Source organism: Chelonoidis abingdonii, chromosome 1 (genome assembly GCF_003597395.2).
Source record: "Chelonoidis abingdonii isolate Lonesome George chromosome 1, CheloAbing_2.0, whole genome shotgun sequence".
NCBI lineage: Eukaryota > Metazoa > Chordata > Testudines > Testudinidae > Chelonoidis > Chelonoidis abingdonii.
The window spans coordinates 335,458,586-335,481,535 of NC_133769.1; the positions used below are offsets into that span (position 1 = coordinate 335,458,586).

Below are 22,950 nucleotides of genomic sequence, written 5' to 3' on the forward strand. Positions count from 1 at the left end.
TTTTTTTCCTTTTTTTGGGGGGGGGGGTTTGGGGGGACACACAGATATCCACCCCACAATAACTAGTAACCTGGTGATTAGATGGAGGCCAAGGACTTACACCCGAATCTCCCACATCCCAAGTGAGTGTAGGGACTAGGGTGGAGGAGGTCTGGCTGGGCTGGATAGTCCCTGACTTTTGGTGGTCAATGAGCAGGGATTGGAGGAATCAGTAGAGTCAGGCTGAATAAACAAGAGTTAGGGTCAAAGTCAGGACTAGGTTGGAGACTGGAGAACAGAGGTAGTATCAGGCTAGTGTCAGGAGGAAAGAGTCAGAATCAGACTGAGATTGGAGGCCAGAAATCAGAAGACGAGGTGAGCTCTGTAATCACAGCAGGCCTGAAGTCTGTGGTGTTGCCTAGACAACTTCCTGGCACACCCAATTAGGTTAAATAGAGTGGTTGGCCAATCAAAGGACCGCAGGGTAATGTCACTCTGGCTCCCTTGGGCAGTGCTTCTTGTGGCACTTATTCTCCATGGTGCTCCCTGGCTGTGTTTCCGCATGGCACTGTGGGAATGTTAGCTGTCACAGGTTCTACAGACCTGGGTTCAAGTGCCCACATCCTTATAGTAAGTATCTTAACCACCAGCCTGTTGGCTCTTCTGGGTGACTTTTTCTTCATATCTCCTGTTGGAGCTGTTCCACTTTGTATAAATAAATATTCATTGAGCCAAAATTGACTCCATTGGGGCACTCATTTGCTATGTAGGAGACTCAGGTTCAAGTCTCTGCTCTGGCTATTGTGGCATGGTTTCTCTTTATGGTCTTGTCCAGAAATTCCCTCCTGAACCTTGAGGGCGTATCTGTACTGCAATAAAACACCCAGGGTTCCAAGTCTCAGAGCCTGGGTAATTGGCTCAAACTCATAGGGCACATGCTAGGGACTTGAGTTCTGAGGCACATCCTTCTTTGGGGTTCCAGCCTGAGACTGAATGTATACTCTGCAATTTTTAGCCCTACAGCCTGAGCCCTACAACCCTGAGTTAGCTGACCCTGAGCAGCCCTCACTCTCACAGATCTTGGGAGACAGACCTGTCCTTGTGTACAGACAGCCCCCCAACCTGAAGCAAATGCTCACCAGTAACCACACAACACAGAACAAAAACACTAACTCAGGAACCTATCCTTGCAGCAAAGCCCGATGCCAACTCTGTCCACATAGCTATTCAAGTGACACCATCATAGGACCTAATCACACCAGCCACACCATTAGGGGCTCATTCATGTGCACATCTACCAATGTGATATGTGCCAGCAATGCCCCTCTGCCATGTACGTTGGCCAAACTGGAAGTCTTTACTCAAAAGAATAAATGGACACACATCTGACATCAGGAATCAAAACATTAAAAAACCAGTAGGAGAACACTTGAACCTCTCTGGCCATTCAGTAGCAGATTTAAAGGTGGCAATTTTGCAATGGAAAAGCTTCAAAAACAGACTCCAATGAGAAACTGCTGAACTTGAATTGATATGCAAACTAGATACTATCAATTTAGGCTTAAATAGAGACTGGGAATGGCTGAGCCATTACACACGTTGAATCTGTTTCCCATGTTAAGTATCCTCACAGCTTCGTGTCAAACTGTCTTAAATGGGCTATTTTGATTATCACTACAAAAGGTTTTTTTCTCCTGCTGTGACAACAGTTCATCTTAATTAATTAGCCTCTTAAAGTTGGTTGGGCAACTCTCACCTTTTCATGTTCTCTGTATGTGTATATATATATATATATATATATAATATATATATATATATATATCTCCTCGCTATATATTCCATTCTGTGCGTCCGTTGAAGTGAGCCGTAGCCCATGAAAGCTTATGCTCAAAAAAATTTGTTAGTTTCTAAGGTGCCACAAGTACTTATGTTCTTCTTTCAATGTAGATGTTCCCTGAGAAACGTTTAGTCAGATCTGGTGTGTTCCTGTGAAAAGTCATGGGTTTGACAAGTGTGCGTTTTCCAACAAAAAATTAAATTGAAAAAAATTCCTAACTAGCTGTACTCAGAGGTTGCCATTTATTCAGCCTTTGCCCCACATTATGGTAGGCATGATGAACTGAATCTGTTCACCTGGAAGGTTATCTAGGAGATTTCAATCTCCCAGAAGCTCACTTTCAAATAAATAAATGTTTAAGCTTACAATTTTTTTGGTTAGTTCCGGTAGCTTTCATCCAATGCTTGAGGAATCTAAGACTTAATGGATAACTTGGCAGCAGTGTTCTATTTTTGTTTCTAGGTGGGAGCTGAGCAAAATATAGTCTTGAGAGGCAACTTATCTTTTGGAATAGGCAATAATTTACTAGAATTTTCCCTTGTTAGTTCACTTGATAAGTAAATACTCTAGATAACCCATGTCATGGTGGTTCTTTCTGAACTTTTAGTTTGTAGTGCACGTAACATTTTAAGAATGGAGTACTTTTTAGGTCTGTCTTCATTAGAAGCACCTATCCAGTGACTTTTTTGCTGTGTCTTAAAGGTTGAAGAGCACTGCAGTTGAAGGATGTATTTCTGATACAGTGATGAAATAATTGCCTTTATACGGTCCTCCTATCTCCCTTTATACGGTCCCTCCTATCTCTAAGAGCACTTTAGAAAGCAAGACCTATTGAGGCATTTAAGCACTGTCAGATTACAAATAATAAATAGTAATTGTGTGACTCTTCTTGATCATTGTGTTCCCTTGCCCCAGCTGGCTCTGGTTCATCACTTAAAATATAAAAATATATTTGAAAATTGCCTCTATCTTTGAATGAACATAATATTATGTTGGAAATTGAAATTAGTTTGTCATATATTAATTAGGCAGATTCTACTACACAAGTAATAGAACTAGATATTTTTCTTTTATAAAACAGTGTCCATATTGATTCTTCAGGGGGTTGTTGGGGGAAGAGGTGACTACATATTTCCTTAACTGTTGGGTACTCTTTACTTTTTAAGCCAGTTTGCGCACACTCTTTTGGACAGTCTACAGTTTATTGAACTTTAGCTGAGAATTTGTAGGGTAACAATTGGTCTTTAAAAATATTTACAATAAAATACCCTAGATTTCATTTGTGAATTACTACATATATATATATATATTTGAGTTAAATGTGGATGGAGTTGATTGGATGTCAGTGTTAAAGGGGGAATCCTGACTTTGTCATGGCAAAAAAATGCAAAAATCATATCTTAAAATAAAATAGTTTTCACCCTGACATACTATTTTAATTACATGTATTTTTCATTAAAGAATGTTAACATCTAGTAAAACACCAAATCAGAGTCAAATATAGATGTTAATGAAAGTCTTACTCAAGAGCAGGCAGGCCAGGATGGAAAAGACCGTGAGTGAAATCCTGGCTCTATTTCATTCAATGGCAAAACTTCCACTGAGCACACTCCATAACTTTTATGGACAAAAAACCTCTCAGTCATGGTTCTTGTCACAGAAATCATGGACATAACAAGTATCTGGCCTTAGGCATACATCATGCAGCCATCTGTTGGATGCATAGTGCTCAATAATTTAGATATTTCCATATTTAAGTTCCTCAGAAAAGGACTATAAAACATAAACCCAAAGATTTTTAGAATTTGGGATGAATTTTATTGAGATGAGAATGAGAAGGGAAAAATCTACAGATTTTTGTCTCGTGTTCTGGAAGGAGTTAAGCACATTTAAATTTTATGCAGTAAGAATAGTCCCATCGAGCTCAGTAGGACTACTCACAATGCATAAAGTTAAGCATGTGCTTACATGTGAAGGATTGGGGCCTTTGACAGTGTTTTTTCTGAATATTTCTATTACCATTTGCTACATGTACAAATTTTACTTTACATTAATTTTAACCTGTTTGTCTCAACAGTGGTTAGTATTGGAATATAAGTAGAACCAAGGAAAATAAGTAAAATCCATTTATTTGTGTCATACTGGCGATGACAGCAAAATTTTCTGACGCCTGCTCAATCCATCGCTGGCTTCAAGCATCTATCCATCTTCTCTCTTGTCATCCCCTACTATGCTGACCTACCACCGTTCTTCCATGATAACTTTCTCAGGGTTATTTGCATCTCTACCCCTGGTGTGACCAAAGTATGTAAGCTTGCGCCTGTTGATTTCTTAGAGCAGATTCTGCTTCTCTCCAATAATACTTTTAACATAAACATTCATCATCTTTTCTATACAGGAGATACACAAGAGTCTTTGTCAGCACCATATATCAAAAACTTCAGGTTTTTTTTGTCGGTTGCCTTAATTTTCAATTATTCACATCCATAAGTCACCGTAGAAAAAATTAAGCTTTCACCAATCAACCTTCATACACTGAGATGCAACGTTATTTCCTCACTTTTGTAAGGGAGGGCGTGGCTGAGCAAACCATTCTTAATCATTTTCCAGTTTCTTCGGGCAGCCTCTTTGGTGGGATGTGTATGATCCCAGATAGAGGCAATAGATAAATTCAGTTATCACTTGATTATTAATTGTGATGTCGACTTGCATCCTTTTTTTGTTAATGTCATAGTGGATGGATTTACATTTCACCTCATTCAGGGATAGTCCATGTTCCTCACTAATTATTTTTACAGACTCCCAACTTTTGTTACATTACATTGATAGTTGTGACAAAGAGTGTCCAGTCATCAGTGTATCTGAGGTTAGTTTAAGAGGTGTTGACCAATGGAAATCCCAGCTCTATCCAGTTTGTCAAAATCTTTCAGGGCTTGTCTCAGAATAAATTCTGCATACACGTTGAAGAGACTTAGGGATGGAATACACTCTTGGCTCACACCCTGCCTGTCTCATGACCAGGATGTGGACAGTCAGGCCTAATGATCAGAACAGGAGTGATTTCTAGTGGTTAGATCAGGAATCGGCAGCCAGGAATTGGAGCCCATGGTTAGAGCAGGAGCTGGAGCCAAGGGGTCAGAATTGGGAGTGGGATTCCAGATGTCAGAAGTGAGGAATTGGATTTGAGGATTAGAATTGAGTTACCTGGAATGAGGCAAGGAAGGGGGAAGGCTGGGGTTGAGCCCAAAGTGGGAGCAAGGCTGGGAACAAGCGGGCACAAGGGCTAGCATAACCACTGATGAATCTTTGAGGAGTGACCAAACTACTGCGGCTGTTGGGCTTGGAGCTGGTCTGCTGCCTCCTCAAACCAATCAGATGGTGTAGCCAACAGGCTAGTTGGTCTCATTAGGTTACCTGGATACTGGCTGTGCTGCAGCCTCTGATTCCTGACATGGCCCAGTGGAAAACCACCAGTTGTTCCCTGCTGCTTTTTTTCACCGTGGTCTATTGTTGATGGTACAGATTTGTGATGAGTTCAAGGAGATGCTGTGGAATCCCCGTGTCTGCCAGTATCCTCCAAAGATGGTCGTGTTGGATGGAATCAACTTATTCCTCATTCCTCTACCCTGCTCTTTGAGTAGTCAGTGAAACACATGATCAGTGGGTGACTATACTCCCTGTATTTTTCAGTGATGTGATGTTTGCGATTTGATCGTGTGCCTCATCCGTCTCTGAAACCAACTTGTTGTGGTTGTAGTTCTCTCCTATCATTCATTTCATGCAATCTTGGATTTTGTAGAGTAGAACTTGGCTTGCATGCAATATCAGGGAGATAATATGATTGATACTACGCTGTTATGTCACCTTTCTTTGGCAGGACCAAAGGATTCCCTTCGTCCAGTCTTCCAACCAATTTCTAGTTGTCCATATATCACTGCAGATTTAACAGCTCTGCTGGTATGTTATCTACACCTGGTTCTTTTCCAGCCTTCATTTTCATAATAGCGTACAACATTTCCTCTTGTAGGAGGGATGGCACTGGCTCCGTACTCTCGTTTCTGTTGGTCTGTATTGTAAGAGGCATACAGATGGACACAGTAATCTCCACTAGCATTTGACATCATCTTCATTGAGGACTCTGCCTTCATGCTCATTTGTTATGTTCAATTGTAGGGGAAACTTTTTGTTAATAAGTCTGACCAACGTAAATATACCTTTTTATATTGTTACTTTTTGTAACTCGTGTTCCATGCATTTTGCACTTATGTAATTGCTCTTGTCTCATCTAGTCTGCCTTTGGATCTGTCTGCTTAGTTCTTTATGCTCTCTTCTATATTCCTCTGTCTCCAAGCCATTCTCTTTCACTCTGCATCATTTTTTTCACCAGCTCAAATGCCTTATCAGTTAACTATGGTGTAGTCTGACATCAATTTTTTGAAATGTGTGCTGTGGATGCTTTGAGTATGATAGTTTTCATTTTATTCCAAAGTTAATTTGGGTTGTTCTTTCACTTGTGGCATGCCTCAAACCCATTCTGGACAGAAGTCATGCATTTTAGTTGATTTTAGACAAGTCCAGATGTTTTAGAACTGATGAATGTCTTAAATTTCCATGTAATGTTTGAGGCTAATATTGATGGTCTGACCCTCAGTCCGCACTTGGGGAAAGTCTGTCTTTGTCCATTACTCATTCTCCAACATTGCTGTATCTTTATATAGTCAGTTTTTGGTTCTTTGTCGTGCCCTCTGATGACTTCCATGTATATCAACTTTTAGGATGTTGGGTGAAAATAGTTTATAATGACCAAGTGATTAGAGCAGCGCAATTCAACTAGATGTTGTCCTCTCTCATTTTATAAACCACCAAACCATTGTTTCCTATTACTTCTTTGAGACCCTACACTTTCAACTTTCACATTCAGATCCCCAGTTACAAGAGCGATATATTTGCTTGGTCTATGAATAAGTGTCTCTTCCAGCTGTTCATAGAATTCATCAATCTGCGGCAACAGCTGTGATAGGAACTTAAACTTGTACAATCAACATACTGACTGCCTTTGCTTGAAGGTGAATAGTGACGATTCTGTCGCTGATTGGGTTGTATCCAAGCACAAACTTTGTCTCCTTGGATAAGTTACATTCAACCCCATATTCTCTTGTTTTTTCAGATCCTGAGTGTAGTACACTGTGTATCCCTACCATTCCATGAGAGCTCTGAGACTCCACATACATCTGTCTTACATTTTCCCAGTGCTTTAACCAAAGTGGTGACATTGCCTTCATGCATACTCCTCACATTCCCTGTTCCATTCCATCTTTCTGATGATTTATTTATGAAGGTTCCAGGCATATACGTCCCAAAGGAAGTAAGTGCTTGACTAGAAAGGTCAGGCTGCTTGCCACCATAATGACAGTAGTCAGTGCCACTTATGCCTGGCCAATGACAGGTGTAAAGTGACATTCAGGTAATTTGGCAAACCTTAGGAAGTCCAATGGCTTCGGATGGATGAGCATTTGGGGTGAGTAGTGGGAGCATCACTGGAGGAAACAACATCAAAAAGTGGAAGAGTTAAACCTATAGAGTTAACCAAAGCAGCCACAAGCTAGAGGGAAATCTACTTTCTCCCACAAGAGCTATGATGATGGATCAATGTTTTGCCTTTGTTCCATGTATGGAGCTGAGTGGTGAAACCCCCAGGCCAGAAGGCATGATAGCGGGAACTTCTTTCCCAGTATAATCTAGTATGTGTACAGACTGTGATTAAGATGGTGCTGTATTGAATCCTTTGGGAAGTACAGTGCCTGATGTTTGCACCAAGTGGAGCAGAAAACTCTGCACAGAAATACAGCTTTTTGGCAAAACGCTGAATAGGCGTCTATTAATTGAGTTTATAGGGTAAATTTGTGTAGAAATAAAAGGTGGCATTGTATGTAGTATGTTAATGATTTGTAACAAAATGAAGTGATTGTTGGAATCAGATTAAACCCTTAGACATCAGGAACAAGGATTTTTGGCACATTTATAGAAGTAGACTAAAAGTTTTTAAAAGAACCTGACTCTATGCCATAAAAAGGGGTAGCTTCAAAAGTGAATGTGCCACAATTCTTCTTTGAGTGATAGCCCTGTAGATGCTTCACTTCAGGTGTTGGTGCATCCCTGTGCCTTTGATAGGAGAATTTCAGCAGCAGTGCCACTCCAGGTCATACATGTGCGGTTCCTGTCTTGTGGCGCTGTTGGCATCTCGCCTAGCGTGTGTACAGCTCGACCCCCCTCAGTTCCTTGTCAACTGTGCTCTGCCTGAAATAGAGCTCCCAGCAGTGTCACAAAGTTAGCTTGTTCCACTTTAAAATAGTTTACTTAGCATAGTTTTTTAAGCTTAGCAGTTCAGTTACTTGCCCTTTCCCCCATATTTCTTCCTAGTTTAAAAAAAATTGTTTTTCATAGACTGGCTAAGTTCACCCATGGGGTGAACCCACCATCTTTACAGTTAGGTTCACCAGACTTTAAGCGCTACCTGTCATGTCAAGATGCCATGCTGTTATCAGATGGACACTCAGTTTGTCCGCTGCTTGGATGAGTTGCACATCCCTCAGAAATGTACTCACTGCAGCATCCTAAAGGCTCAAGCTCGGAGAGACAAGGATCTGTGCCCCAAGCTAATCTTAATGGAGAAGTCTCTGCCCAGCTTCAGACCCCAGCCAGCAGACTACCTTTGGAAAAATAGCTCCAGGGACTTCACCTTCTTCTCAGAGGAAGGCTCATTCCTCTAAACAAAAATCAATGGGAAAGCAATCAGCGACTTCTCCTCAGAGAGAACTGACCAAAAAGAAGCAATCTCCAGCAGGGTCTCTCTCCTTGATACCGACTGCACCACAGCTAAGTACCTATGAAGCACTGGGATCCTCCAGCACTGCCTGCACGGTAACCTTTGCCAGTACTCCTGTGTGGAGTCGAGAGGCAAAAGCAAGCCTACCTCCTCCGCTGCTTTACCGTTGACACTGCTGAAGATGTCACCAGACCTCCAACTCAGGCTATGCCTGCTCCATCAACTTCCTCAGCACTGACTGCATTGACAGTGACGTCATTGGTACCAGTAACTCTATTGTTACCATCAGCACAGTTGGCTGTGATACTGAAACTGTCGGCACCAAGATCTTCAGTGGTGAGGCCATGGGACCATGCCACTTCCTTCATCAGAAAGACCTATTTGTATTGGCAATGCCAGACTGAGCATTTTTCAGCACCAATGACTCCGTGGTGCACTCAGTACTGAAACAACCCATCTGTCCAATAGTCCCTCCACTTTCCAGCACAGAGGAAGAGGATAGTTTTTTCCTTACACCACTCCTCACCTGTGCAACCGGACCCAACCCCTGGACCTTTGTGATCGAGGTCTCATTATAGGCAAGGCATAGAGCCATGGTATGGGCCCTTGTGAATGGCCTCACCCATGCCATTCCCCATACAATGCCTTACTGGGATCCCTGGGCCGCCTATAGAAGGTAGTACAGCAGACTCCCCAGTCCCTATAGGAAGGGGATTAGATTGCCGCCACCACCACCGTCAATGCCTGCAACTTCAGAGCCCCGTGAGGAAATTGTCGACAGGAGGAGCGCATAGAGCAAGACACCATGCCAAGTACTAATAATTCCTCCTCGGATGAGACCATGATGTCTCCATCGCCTACAGCCACTGCCGCCTTTAAGCAATTTCAAAAACTTTTTAAATGTGTGGTTGATGGATTAGAGATCTTTCTTGGAGGTCCCAGAGGCCCAGCATTAACAGTGGACATCCTACAAGCCTTCTCAACTTCCAAAATAGCGCCCCCATTTAATGATGCTCTAATGGAGCCAGCAAAAACAGCTTGGCAGATGCCAGCTACCATACCACCCATCTGCAAGAGGGCTGACAAAATGTATTGTCCCCTCCAAAGATATGGACCTCCTGTTTTCCCATTCTTCACCAAATTTACTCGTTTTCAATTCCGTCAACCAGCATGGTAGACAGCAACAGTACAAGTTGACACCCATCGACAAAGAGTGGAAACGGATAGACCTTTTTGGCCACAAGATCTGCTCTTCTTCAACCCTACAATTCCAATTCATCAACTCTGCGGCGTTACTAGCAAAATATGATCACTGCAACTATTCAAAATTCATAGACTTTATTACTATTCCGGAGAACAAAAGGGATCACTTTAGAGCTCTTGTGTCTGAAGGCCAGCTTGTGGCCAGAACTACCTTACGGGCATCTTGAATGTGGTCAACACAGCAGGAAGTTCCATGGCTACCACTGTGGTCATGTACCATGCATCCAGGCTGCATTCCTTGGGATTTCCCAGGAGATACAGTCCACGGTGGAGGACTTTCCGTTCAACAGACAGAAACTTTTCACCGCCAATATGGACCAAGTCCTCCACGTGATGAAGGATTCAGGAGTGAGACTCTTTCCACTGGAGATTTATACGCCTGCCACAAAGAAGACAAACCAGATATCAGGCTTACCAGCACAAGAGGTATGCCTCTTATACCCAACATCAGTGGCAGTCCGAGATGCTGGCCACTACCACCATCGGTGTCTTGATTTTTCTCCTTGAAGCAACAATTTTGAGGGCTTGGTTGAGGGTCTGAAAGACCTTCCCCACTCTACAATGCTAATGACACCATCCAACTTTCATTTCAGATACTGTCTGACTCCCTTTCATTTGGCTCGGTCTTCCATCACCACCACCAAGTGGGCCCTAGAAATAGAATCATAGAATATTAGGTTTGGAAGAGACCTCAGGAGGTCATCTAGTCCATTCCCTTGCTCAAATATACATGGGCTGGTCGATTCCCTTTACTTCCACCTTTCCCACCCAACCCCTTTCCGTGTCCCTCTTCAGGGACCTTTCTCACAAGCGCTTTGTACGACAAGAAGTAAACCATCTTCTACATTTAGGTGCTGTGGAACAAGTTCCTCCACTACACAAGAGGAATGGTTTCTTCTCCCATTACTACTTAACCCAAAAGAAAAATGAAGGATGGAGACCCATGCTACATCTCACAAACCTCAACAAGTTCATGAGGGTTCAATCATTCAGGATGGTCACATTTGCAATTATTATACCAACACTGGAACTCCGCTAACAGGAGGTTCATCAGGTTTATCCTGGAAACGGACCATTATTAATACAAGGTCCTACCCTTCAGCCTTTACACAGCACCACAAGTTTTCTTCAAAATTCTTGCAGTAATAGTGGCACACCTGCACAAGCAAGGGGTAATAATATTCCCTTACATAGACGATAGTTTACTAAAAGCCCCCACCCTGGCAGATGCTGTAGACAGTGCTTACAGGGTGATTTCCCTTTTCCAGAATCTGGGGTTATAGAAACAGACAAAAATTGACTTTAAAACCTGTTCACCAGCTAGACTTTATCAGGGCCCATCTCTACTCCTGGAAGCCAAAGCGTCATTACCAACCAACAGGTTTATTACTATGACCAACCTCATCTCTTCAGTAATAAACAGTTCACACATATCAGCACACACCTGCCTTCAACTCTTAGGCCACATGTCTGCAACCACATTTGTGGTAGGACATATGCGTCTCCACATGCGCTGTCTTCAAGGTTGGCTCAGAACCATCTACGTGCCACACAAACATGGCCTAAACAGACATCTTATGATGCCAACCAAAGTCAAAGATTCTTTACACTGGTGGACGCAACCCAACAGCATGTGCACGGGGATTCCTTTCACTCAGAGTCATAGACTTTAAGGTCAGAAGGGACTTTCATGATCATCTAGTCTGACCTCCTGCACAATGCGGGCCGCAGAATCTCACCCACCCACTCCCACAACAAGCCCCTAACCTATGTCTGAGCCACTGAAGTCCTCAAATCGTGGTTTAAAGGCTTCAAGGTGCAGAGAATCCTCTAGCAAGTGACCCATGCCCCAGGCTGCAGAGAAAGGCGAACCGCCTCCCCCCAGGCCTCTGCCAGTCTGCCATGGAGGAAAATTCCTTCCTGACCCCAAATATGGCGATCAGCTAAACCCTGAGCATGTGGGCAAGACTCACCAGCCAGACACCCAGGAAAGAATTTCTCGATGTAGTAACCTCAGGATCCCACGCCATCTAATATCTCATACAGTGCACTGGGCAATATTTGTAATCTAACTAAGTGGAGTCAGAGATCAAGCTAAGTTGCCAATTAGGGCTTCGCTATCAATACATCATCTGTCTAAACTTTTCAGCGTAGTCTGAAGCTGGATATTCTTTCTGCCCACATGGCTCCCCTTGGAAGCCTGTTCCGAAACTTCACGTCCTCTGATGTTAGAAATCTTTGTCTATTCGAAGTCTAAACTTTCTAGTGTCAGTTGAACTATCATTTGTGTTCTTGTGGTAACCATTGGTAGCTGGCGTAAATAATCGTCCTCTCTCATCCTGTGGTATCTTATCCCGATCAGCTTTATAGAGAGCAATATGCTTCTCTCCTCGCGTTTGGCTGGTTAGTGCTAACAAGCTCAGTTGCTCTTCAAACTTCCTTTTCGTAAGACAGGGTTCCATTTCTTCGGTATCAGTTAGCCCTTCTTCTGTACCTGTTCCAGTTTTGAACTTCTTATCCTTGCTTAAACGGGTGGGAGGAGCCGAGATACTGTCACACAGGTTATTTTCAGATGAGGTCTACCAGTGTTGTTGGTCTAAGGTACGGAACCACGTCCTTATGCTCTAGCTGGAAATATCCTTGCCTAATGCCAATCCAAGGAATCATTGCTTTTTTCACGGGACATATCACATTGGAAGCACCAATAGTCATCTCTGTGGATCGATAGCAAGTGCCTTCCGAGGGTTCTCTCTCCTCTGGTTATTTTAACTGATGAGTCTCCAGGCTTATGAACCAAAAAAAAAAAAAATGTGATTAATGTCCTTAAATGCGTCCGCTTTGCACTTCTCACTATTGAGTTTTCAAATCCTTAGTTGACTATTACTGTACTATAGCCAGTTTTACAAGGTCATCCAGTATCTCCTGTATTGATATCCCAGTCCTGCTCTGTATCTGCAAATATCCCAGCTTATGGTGTATCCACGCTCGCATAACTTATTGAGCAACTCTCCACTTTTTGTGCCAAGGTCAGTAATAAGAAGATTGGTCCCAAAACTGATCCCTGAGGAACTCCACTAGTAACCTCCCTCCAGCCTGACAGTTCACCTTTTCAGTATGACCTGTTGTAGTCTCCCCTTGAACCAGTTCTTTATCCACCTTTCAATTTTCATATTGATCCCCCCATCTTTTCCAATTTAACTAATAATTCCCCATGTGGAACCGTATCAAATGCCTTACTGAAATCAAGGTAAATTAGATCCACTGTGTTTCCTTCATCTAAAAAAATCTGTTACCATCTGAAAGAAGGAGATCAGGTTGGTTTGGCATGATCTACCTTTTGTAAAACCATGGTATATTTTGTCCCAATTACCATTGACCTCAATGTCATTAACTACTTGGGATCTATCCTCTGATACTCACTCCTTGATAGGCTGGGCAACTCATCTGCAACACCATACAATTCAGGACAGATGGTCTCCCTCCAAAATAATAGTTACACATAAATCTATTAGAACTCCACGCAGTTCGCAATGTGTGCCTCCACTTCCTGCCATTGATAAGAAACAAGACTATATGAGCAAAGACTGACAAGACTGCTTGCATGTTTTATGTAAATCGACAGGAAGGAGCCTGATCCCACTCCCTGTGCATCGAAGGCATGTAACTGTGGAATCAGTGTATCTGACACACTATCAATTTCTCAGCCTCCTACCTGCCAGGCTGTCAGAACATTAGAGTGGATACATTAAGCAGGGAATTTTCTCACAATCACAAATGGGAACTAAACGACATGGTCCTGCAGAACATATTTCAACAGTGAGGACCCCTATCAGTCGACCTCTTTGTAACATTGCAGATCCACAAGTGCCCACAGTTCTGCTCGAGAGCAGTTCTGGGACCCCAGTCACTGGGGGATGCATTCCTCCTCAAATGAGAAGTGCCATTTCTATACGTGATCCCATTGATATCATATTATTGAGGGTAGTAAACAAGATATGAATGGACAAAGCGAAAGTCATACTGATAGCCCCAGCATGTCCCAGACAGATTAGGTACTCTTTCCCGCTGCGGGTGGCACTATGTGCACCACGCACACTCCAGCCGGACCTTCTGTCCACCATCAGAACCTGGAAATACTTCACCTGAAGACATGGCTCCTACATAGTTCCATCATTACAAACTAGCCTGTTCAGTAATACTTGTTTAACCTGTTCCAAACAGTAGGAGGTCAACCATGCGGCAGACTTACCTTCAAAAATGGAAGAGGTTCGCTATGTGGTGCCAAGCCAAGCAAGTCAATTTCCACACCTCTGCTCTTGATATTGGACTACATCTTGAAGCTACAGAACTTGGAACTATTTACTAGTTCGATCAAAGTCCATCTTGCAGCTGTTAACGCCTTCTTCACAAGATTGATGGCATGTCATTGTTGTGCAGTCGATTACCAAACGCTTTCTTATGGGCATACAGATCGTTTACCCTGAAGTACGCGCATCCACACTGCCATGGGACTTAAACTTGGTATAATGCTGCCTCACTGGGGACCCATTCAAACCCTTGGAGACATGCTATCTGATACATCTGTCAATGAAGGTAGCATTTTTAGTAGCCATTACATCGGCCTGCCATGTGGGAGAGTTAGGGGCTCTCATGGCTCACCCACCTTCTACCATTTTTTTTTTTCCAAGGACAAGGTCACCCTAAGACCACATCTGAAATTTATATCGAAAATATCTTCGTCTTTTCACATAAATCAACCAATCCACCGCTGTATTCTTTCCCACAAGATCACATAGGACTCAGGACTATATACCCAGGGCATTAGACTCTCACTAGAGTTCTACCTCAGTAGAACTAAGCCTTTCAGAAAATCCCCAAGGCTATTTTGTCTCCACTACCAAATGCTCTAAACATTATGCAATCACTCAGCGCTCAAGACTGAATGCACTGCTAGAGCTAACAGTGCTGTCTACACTCATGCAACTCTGAAGCCCCTTCCATCCAATGTGGGGCACTGCTCTACAGTCACCTGAAGTTGAGCACCCATAGGGACATCACTCAAAGAAGAGAAGGTTACTCACCCTGTGCGGTAACTGAGGTTCTTTGAGATGTGTCGTCCTGTGGGTGCTCCACTGTCTGCCCTCCTTCCCTCTACTTTGGAGTTCAAATTTCGGCTCTATGGTAGAGAAGGAACTGTGGGGGTCAGGTTGCCGCGAGACAGGGACCGCACATGTGTGACCTGGATGGGCACTACTGCTGAAATTCTCCGATCAAATGTGCAGGGATGCACCAGCACCTGAAGTGGAGCACCCACAGAGGCATGCATCTCGAAGAACCTGTCACTGCACAGGGTGAGTAACCTCTTCTTGCTGAAGGGAACCTGTCTCTTGAAATAGCAGTACAGCCAAGTCCATTGCTTTTCTGTGACTTCTGTAGGTTTTGTTTTTTATGTATGTTGTAAAAATGATTTTTTTTTTCAAATTATCATGGTGAGAAACTAAAATTACCACGAGCCTCCAGTAAATTTAATGAGACCTTGAGTAGTCTTTGAAAGCTGTCATGTTTGCCTAATTAAGTGTAAATTATTCATAGTGCTGTGTGACTCACAAGTCATTGCTACGGCTACATTTTAGTCACGAGTATTTTTAGTAAAAGTCACGGACAGGTCACGGGCAGAAAACAAAAATTCACGGCCCGTGACCTGTCGATGGCTTTTACTATATACCGCTGACTAAAACTTGGGGAGTGGGGGGAGGGTATGTCTCGGGGGGTGCCATGGGTTTTCGGGGGAGAACATGGGTGCTGGGAGGAGGGGTTACCTGGACTGGGGCAGGTTCCCTACATGGCTCCTAGGAAGCGGCGACCTCCAGCTCTAGCTCCATGTGCTGCCTTTGCTCCATCCCAAGCCCTGGTTCTGCAGCTCCTGTTGGCTGGGAACCACGGCCAGTGGGAGCTGCGGGGGTGGTGTTTGCGGGTGAAGGCAGCACGTGGAGATAGGAGCTGAGGGAGAGGAGTTCCTGTCACCCTTCCAGGGAGCCGCATCAGGTAAGCACCACCCTGCACCTGAATCCCCACCACTGAGCCCTCCCACCCCCAAGCTCCTTCTACTGCGGGCTGGAGGGGGGCCCCGAGATTGCCCCAGCAGCAGCCAGTGCCACTGCCATGGGGCTGCCCGAGCTGCTCAGGTGGCTCCCGGGCCAGCCACATGGATTGCTGCAGAAGTCACAAAGGTCATGGAAAGTCACAGAATCCATGACTTCCGGGAGTCTTAGTCATTGCTAATAACAGGATTGCCAGGAAGTTGGATTACTCTGTGTTATTGCCAGTTAATTGATTGCTACTGAAGTAAATAAGCTAAACACTATATAGAGCTCCTTTAAAGTCTTTAATTTATATTTTCAGGTAACACAGCAAGATGTAAGGAAAGAAAATCCTCTACAGTTTAAGTTCAGGGCTAAGTTTTTTCCTGAGGATGTATCTGAGGAGTTAATTCAGGAAATTACTCAGAGACTGTTCTTCCTGCAAGTCAAAGAAGCCATTTTAAATGATGAAATCTATTGTCCACCTGAAACTGCAGTTCTACTGGCTTCCTATGCTGTCCAAGCCAAGTATGGAGATTACAATAAGGAGATTCATAAACTAGGCTACTTGGCCAATGACAGACTTCTCCCCCAGCGGTAAGTGGGAAACTTCAGCTTCTACATGGATGCTCCAGAATTGTAAACTTGCTAATAAAAATGTTCTTAGCTTTTAAAATCTGAGTATCAGTTTCTTCAATATTATAATTGATCTTCTCTTTAATGTTAAGCCATCGGGTGGTGGCGGTTCTCTGAAATGAGTGTTTGTTTCATTGGTAAAATTTAGGAGTAAAGGAGGAGATCATTTGGGCTTTGAGCAGTGAAGAGTAGGCATCAGAACTGTACAGTCCTTGTGAGAACTGAATTTTTTTTAACTCTGTAGCTCTATCTTAAGGTAATTGCACATATTTAGTCAAGCAACTTCCTCTCTGTTCCAATGAGTTAATATTAAAGTGGTATATAATGCACATTCCTATCTCTTCTCTGAAATCAATGCCTTTTGTGAATAAATATTGGAACCATCCAGTTCGCAGATCAGTGTGGATTCCTTAATAGATCTGGGCAAAATATTTTGAATAGTTTATTTGCCAAAATAATAAGTTTTGGTAGACATGAAACTACTAGTGAATTAGATATGAATGTGCCAAAAAATGTTGAAAGGGGACTAGACACCATTCAGAAAATGATGATGTCCACCTTATAACTTTTAGCCCAATTGTTATGGTACTCACCTGGGATGTAGGAGACCTGCATCCCTCCTCTGCCTGATGTGGAGAAGGGATGTGAACTTGGGTCTCCTATATTGTAGGAGAGTGCTCTAGCCACTGAGCTATGGAATTTGCTAGTGTTGGTCTCTCTGCCTCTCTTAGTGAAGCTGCTTCACTTTCTAAAAATAATTGAGTACTTGAAGAAGCAATGTGAACTTGTCTCCTCCATCTTAGGTGAGTGCCTTAACCATCAGCCTACAGATATTCTGACCCTTTCCCTAGCCCAGTAACTATGTATTATTGTTCATATACTCCAGGGGGAATTCTACGCATGCACAGAATTTGTGTCTCTTGCAGATTTCTTTGCTTCCCCTCAGAAAAATGATTTTCTGACAGGGAAGCAAAGGGAAGCCACAAGAGCGGTCAGGCAACCCTCCCCAAAAGTATGTTTTGGGTATCCAGAGCAGCTAGCAGAGAGGCAAATCACTGTGGGGCATAAGGTGGGACTGGGGAAGACCCCGCTGGTGGCTCTTACCTTTGCGCTGGGCTCAGCTGCTAGTTCTGGCTGGGCTGGGGAGGATGAGATTTCCTCTTTGCCTGCTTGGCATCTGGGGCCAGTCAGACCCACCCTCAGATTTCTCCCGCTGCTACAGGATGCTCTGCAAATTTCCCTTCCCTCCACCCCCCACTTTCTGCACCCATCACTCAGCTGCAGGGGAAGGGATCCCTGTACAGGGAGCTGCTCCCCATCTGCCTGACCTCCCTTATACCCAGCGTGTCCTACCGAGCCTCATTCCCCTGCATTCAGAACTCCCTCCTGATAAGCCCTGCTCCCCCTGCACCTAGACCACCCTGACAAGCCACCTGGATCCCTTCCCCACTCCCCCAGTATCTGTACTCCACCCCTCCCTGAGCCCCAACCACCTTCACCTGGACTCCTATGCAGAGTCCCATTACTGTTGCACCCAGAACCTCCCAACAAGCTCCTGTGCATCCAGATCTCCCCCACACCTGGATCCCCCACTGAGCTGCCTGTGCCTAGATTGCCCCACATAGAACCCTCTCAACCCGCACCTGGATCCCCCTACACTAAGCCCTTCCACACTTGGATCCTGCCTTGCTGAGCCTGCCTGCCCATACCTGGTGCACCTGTCACAGAGGGGCAGGGCCCTGGGGTGTTTCTGGGGCAGGCCTGGTCCTTGCGCTATGTCAGGGTTGGGTGCAGCCTCACAGCTGAGTCCATGTCCTGGGGGAGAGCTGCACAGTGATCTCCTACCTCTGTGTGGCCTGTGCTCCCCAGTGCCATGGTGGAGCTTCCACATTTGACAAATAAAGTTTGCAGAATATTAAAATATTGTGTGCAACATTTTTTTTTTTGGCGCAGAATGACCTCAGGAGTAATTCATAGTGGCAACTCGTAGTTATTCAGAATGACAATGTTTCAGTCTCCTCAAAACAGATGTTTTTGATTCATCAAAATGTTCCACAGTTTTTCTTGATTGTTTGAGCTGAACAGAATACTTGTTCTCATTTTTCAGAACTACCAGTGAACTGAAAAAATCAATTTGCCTGACTTTTTCTTCCTTATTTCACATTTATTTTATGTCTTGAAATTTTTGATTTATTCTGGTACTTCTTCCCCTTTTTTGTAAATTACGTTGTTACTGAACACTTTTATAAAAACATATTTTTCCAACAAAATCTAAAAGCTTTCTCATAAAAACACAAGGCTAGACAAAGTTTAACAATCTAAAAGAAGAGATGTTCCTCTCCTGGCATCCTACCTAAAAATTTAGGGCCTGTTAAAATTGAGATTATAATATGGTTTCTGAGCATGACTATAGCATTGTGTTTTCCTGTACATATTAGCAATCAAAAAGTATTAGAACATGAATGTCTATAACTATAATATCCAGTTATGCTAATGCTGTGTGTGTGTGTGTGGCACAGGCGGATTCTTACTACTTCTACCTAAAACAATGCAGTAAACAAGTGTGTACTTGGAGATAATGTTCCTGTTCATGCCACCAAATTGGAGGACAGGAAAGTGCTACAAGCTGTAAGGTGAATAAAAATCTGAATTCAGTTGGCTAATCAACAAATTAGCCAGGGTTTATTTTCAGTTACATGTTTGTGTGACATTATCACGGGTACTTATGTTTCTCAGTATCCCTCTACTCTGCCCGCTTTGTTCTCTTGAGCGGCCAGTTTCAAATGATGTTTACATGAATTCTACTATTAAAGTTTGTGGAAACTTTAAATTGTGTTAGAGCAAGCAATGGAAGTATGGTATGAGAGGGCAATGCCAAATGGGCCTGTGAAACGAAACCAAGCATGTCTGTCTAATTTTAGCCTTTCTGCTCTTAATAAATAGTAGTTTCAACCTAGAAAATATGGAGCTACTAGGACTGCTCACTTACAAGATTTCAGTGATTACCTAGGATATTTTTGGCCAGATTGGCACAGTCAAGGAATTTCATGCTTCTTCTCTGGATGTACTATAATGGGTTTCTCCAGATTTTGTGTTAAGTTCAAGGCCAGAGTTAAAGACAATGACAAGGGACTGCTCATCTCCCTGTACTTTTTAGACTCTTAAGCTATATAAACCATTTATGGTTTCAGATAATTTTAAAGGGCAAAAAAAAAACAACCTACTGCCTGTGTGCCCCACTTACATTTTGAAAGGGTAGGGATAAGAAGGTTGTTGGAGAGCTGGAGGTTGTATGTTGAGAGATAGTAAGTAAAAATATCAGACTGCTGCCATCTTAATTAGATTTGAAAAGTGTATGCTTAAATAGGTGTGTGCACAATGCATCCAGTTGTTTATCTTTTGACCTAATAAAATATATTGTACGTGCCCAGAATTCAGTTTTCAAATGCTCCTAACTATTTTCCAAATCATTTTTTTCCCCCGAAGAAGCAAAAGGATCTTTTTTAAGTAGCTAAAGTTGCTTTCAGTTTCCCGTAATTCAAAATCAGCTGGCTGGATTTTGCTTTAATTTTTACAAACAAATTTATTTTGGGGAAGAGATCACTGTGATGGAAACCTTGTGACCTAAACATGAAATTCTAGTGTTTATGTCAGCATGTGAAAACCAGTAACTTAACAAAGTGTCTTGCAAGCATAGTAAGAGTGGCCACGACTGGAGCACGCTGTAGTAAAGATCTGTTACTTAAACTGAAAGCTGTTTGGGGCAGAGATCATCTGTGTTGTGCGTGCGTGTGTGTGTGTGTGTGGTGCCTTGCACAATAGAGACCTGGTGTGTATGTATTTCAGTAGTCCCTAGGAGTCCCAGCATATACTTATCTGATCGTTTTAAATATTCTAATATTGAAAACCTTTCTCAAAAAGAAAAGCAAGTTTAAGTATGTTAAAGTTTATTTTGTACAATATTAAAGCTTGGACAAACTTACTACTCAGACTTTAAAGTATGGTACTTTAAAAAAAAAAACCTGTAATAATTGGATTGTTTGGTATCAGTTTTGTCTATAGGTGAGCTCCAGCTGAAATATGCTTAATTTAAAATTCAGACATTCTGTTTGTCTTAAGTTCAGATGTACTTTTTAACAGCCAGCACTGAAAACTCTGCCCAGGGTATGGCGGTCAAGTTCTGTTTTATTCTAACTTCTATATTGTCACCAGCAAGGGTCTGTACTTGAATTGTATTGTATGAATTAAATTATTGGTGTATGAGGCAAAACAGAATCCAGTTCACTCACTCATTGTTGAATGGTGCTAGAAAGAGAGGGGAAAGGTAGTAAATGTTACCTTTGTCAACAACAAGGAAGAGCTGGAACTCAATTGAGCTGATCTCTTAAGTAAGATCACTTCTGCACTACCTTGTCTGACCAGTCACCCTTTAAAACAGTTTCTACGGGAATGTTAAAGTTAGCTACGTGAACTAAAAGTGAGAGAAAACTTTCCGTAGTTTAACTTTAAGAAGACACATAAACAATTTTTAATCTTAGTAACTAACTAATATAAACAAACTATATTGTGCTCTTGGTTTCTTGTGCTGCTATACCATGTCCTGTTGCTGTACTATTCTGATATGTTCTAACAGGTTGAAACACATGTCCGTGGCTGTAGCTAACATGAGCGACCTTATGTTTTAAAAACTGCTTGTGACATTATTAGTTTAAATCCTGAAACCTATTCTTGTTTCTTTTGCAAGTACCCCTACATTCTCTTCCCACTAACAGCAGAACTGGTGGTTTAGTTCTAGGAATAAACTGAAAAGTTTGGGTGTATTTGTGGGTGTATAGAAGTTCTTTAATTCATGCTACAAGAGTTGGAAAGTTTTCTGTGATTCTGTATTTTGTCTAGTTCGTTTTCAAACATAGTATTGTTATCCTACAGATTTAAATTGCTGAAGCTATGAATTAAAATTATGTATGAATGTGTTTGGGTAGGTATTGGCTTGTGTCACAGTGAAAGTTTAAAGACTATTGTTAAAACTGAAACTGCAGTGGTTTTTTTCCCTCTAGTGATTTATTTCACGCATTTAGACCTCTTGGAGTACTTTGAAAATCAAATTTTATAAAGTGTTTGTTAATGAAAATGCCAGTTAAATATTTTACCTAGAATCTGTTCAATTTTTTTTTGGCATAAATATTATTATGTATTTGGTATAAGCTCTATACCTGAATTTATTTTTGTATTTTATGGTATTGTGTACTTATTTATGTAATTTGTCAGTTTCATTTCATAGCAACCTCTTTTGTTGACAGTGTTCTAGAACAGCACAAACTGACAAAAGAACAGTGGGAAGAAAGAATACAGAACTGGCATGAAGAACACAGAGGGATGTTAAGGTAATTATGCAGAAATTGTCCGTTGTAGCTTAAGTTTTGTGTGTGTGTGTGTGGGGGGGGGTGTTATTTCAAATTATTTTGGTTTTGTTTAACACTCCCTCCTTCCCCCCCCCCATCTAGGTCAGACAGGAAGGATGGCCTAGTGGATAGGGCACTAGACTTGGGTGTGTGATGTTGGGCAAGTTAGTTATCTACCCTGTGCCTCCATTCCCCATCTGTAAAATGGATGTAATACTTCCCTAGCTCACAGTGGTGTTTGAGGATAAAATTTAATGATTGTGAGAAACTTGATACTATGGTGATGGCAGATGTATAAGTACTCGGATAGAATTCCAGGTGAATTCCTCAAGAGGAATTAAATAGAATTATTAACTTGAAGTGTCAAATTTAGGCATTCTTTAGTTTCTCCACTCATGTACATCATTTATTTTTCATTTGTCTTAGTTCCGCTCTTTTCTCTCGTCAGGGAAGATTCTGTGATGGAATACCTCAAGATTGCACAAGATCTGGAAATGTATGGAGTCAACTACTTTGAAATAAAGAATAAAAAGGGTACTGAATTGTGGCTAGGTGTTGATGCTTTGGGTCTGAATATTTATGAGCACGATGACAAGTAAGTTGTTTTTATTATATGTATTATAATAATAGTGTCCGAACAGAGATTAGGACCTCGTTGTGCTAGGCAGTGTGCATACATGTAATAAGAGACAATTTTGTCCCAAATATGTTGCAGGTTAAATAACACGAGAAAGAAAGCTGGAAGAAAAGTTCACTTGTGGAGGTTTTTGAATTCCTCTCAAATTAAAGGGGAATTTACTCCCATTTTGTGGGTTTCAGTTTGGACTTCCACATTTTGAAGATGTGGCTTACAAAGTTTTCTTTGTATGGATGCTCTCTGTGCTTCCCACTCTTGGCTTCAGTGAGAGTAAGAACAATGACAATATT

At 42.3% G+C, this 22,950-nt stretch overlaps 1 protein-coding gene across 2 annotated transcripts in view; it reads left to right on the forward strand.

Annotated features, from left to right (window-relative positions):
- Nucleotides 1-22,950, forward strand: part of RDX (radixin) — a 102,402-nt gene that overhangs the window by 56,243 nt on the left and 23,209 nt on the right. For both annotated transcript variants that reach the window (XM_032776892.2, XM_032776893.2), the window contains exons 5-7: nucleotides 16,308-16,582; nucleotides 21,922-22,005; nucleotides 22,472-22,618. In XM_032776892.2, the coding sequence (XP_032632783.1) occupies nucleotides 16,308-16,582; nucleotides 21,922-22,005; nucleotides 22,472-22,618 (506 nt within the window). The remainder of the gene's footprint in view (nucleotides 1-16,307; nucleotides 16,583-21,921; nucleotides 22,006-22,471; nucleotides 22,619-22,950) is intronic.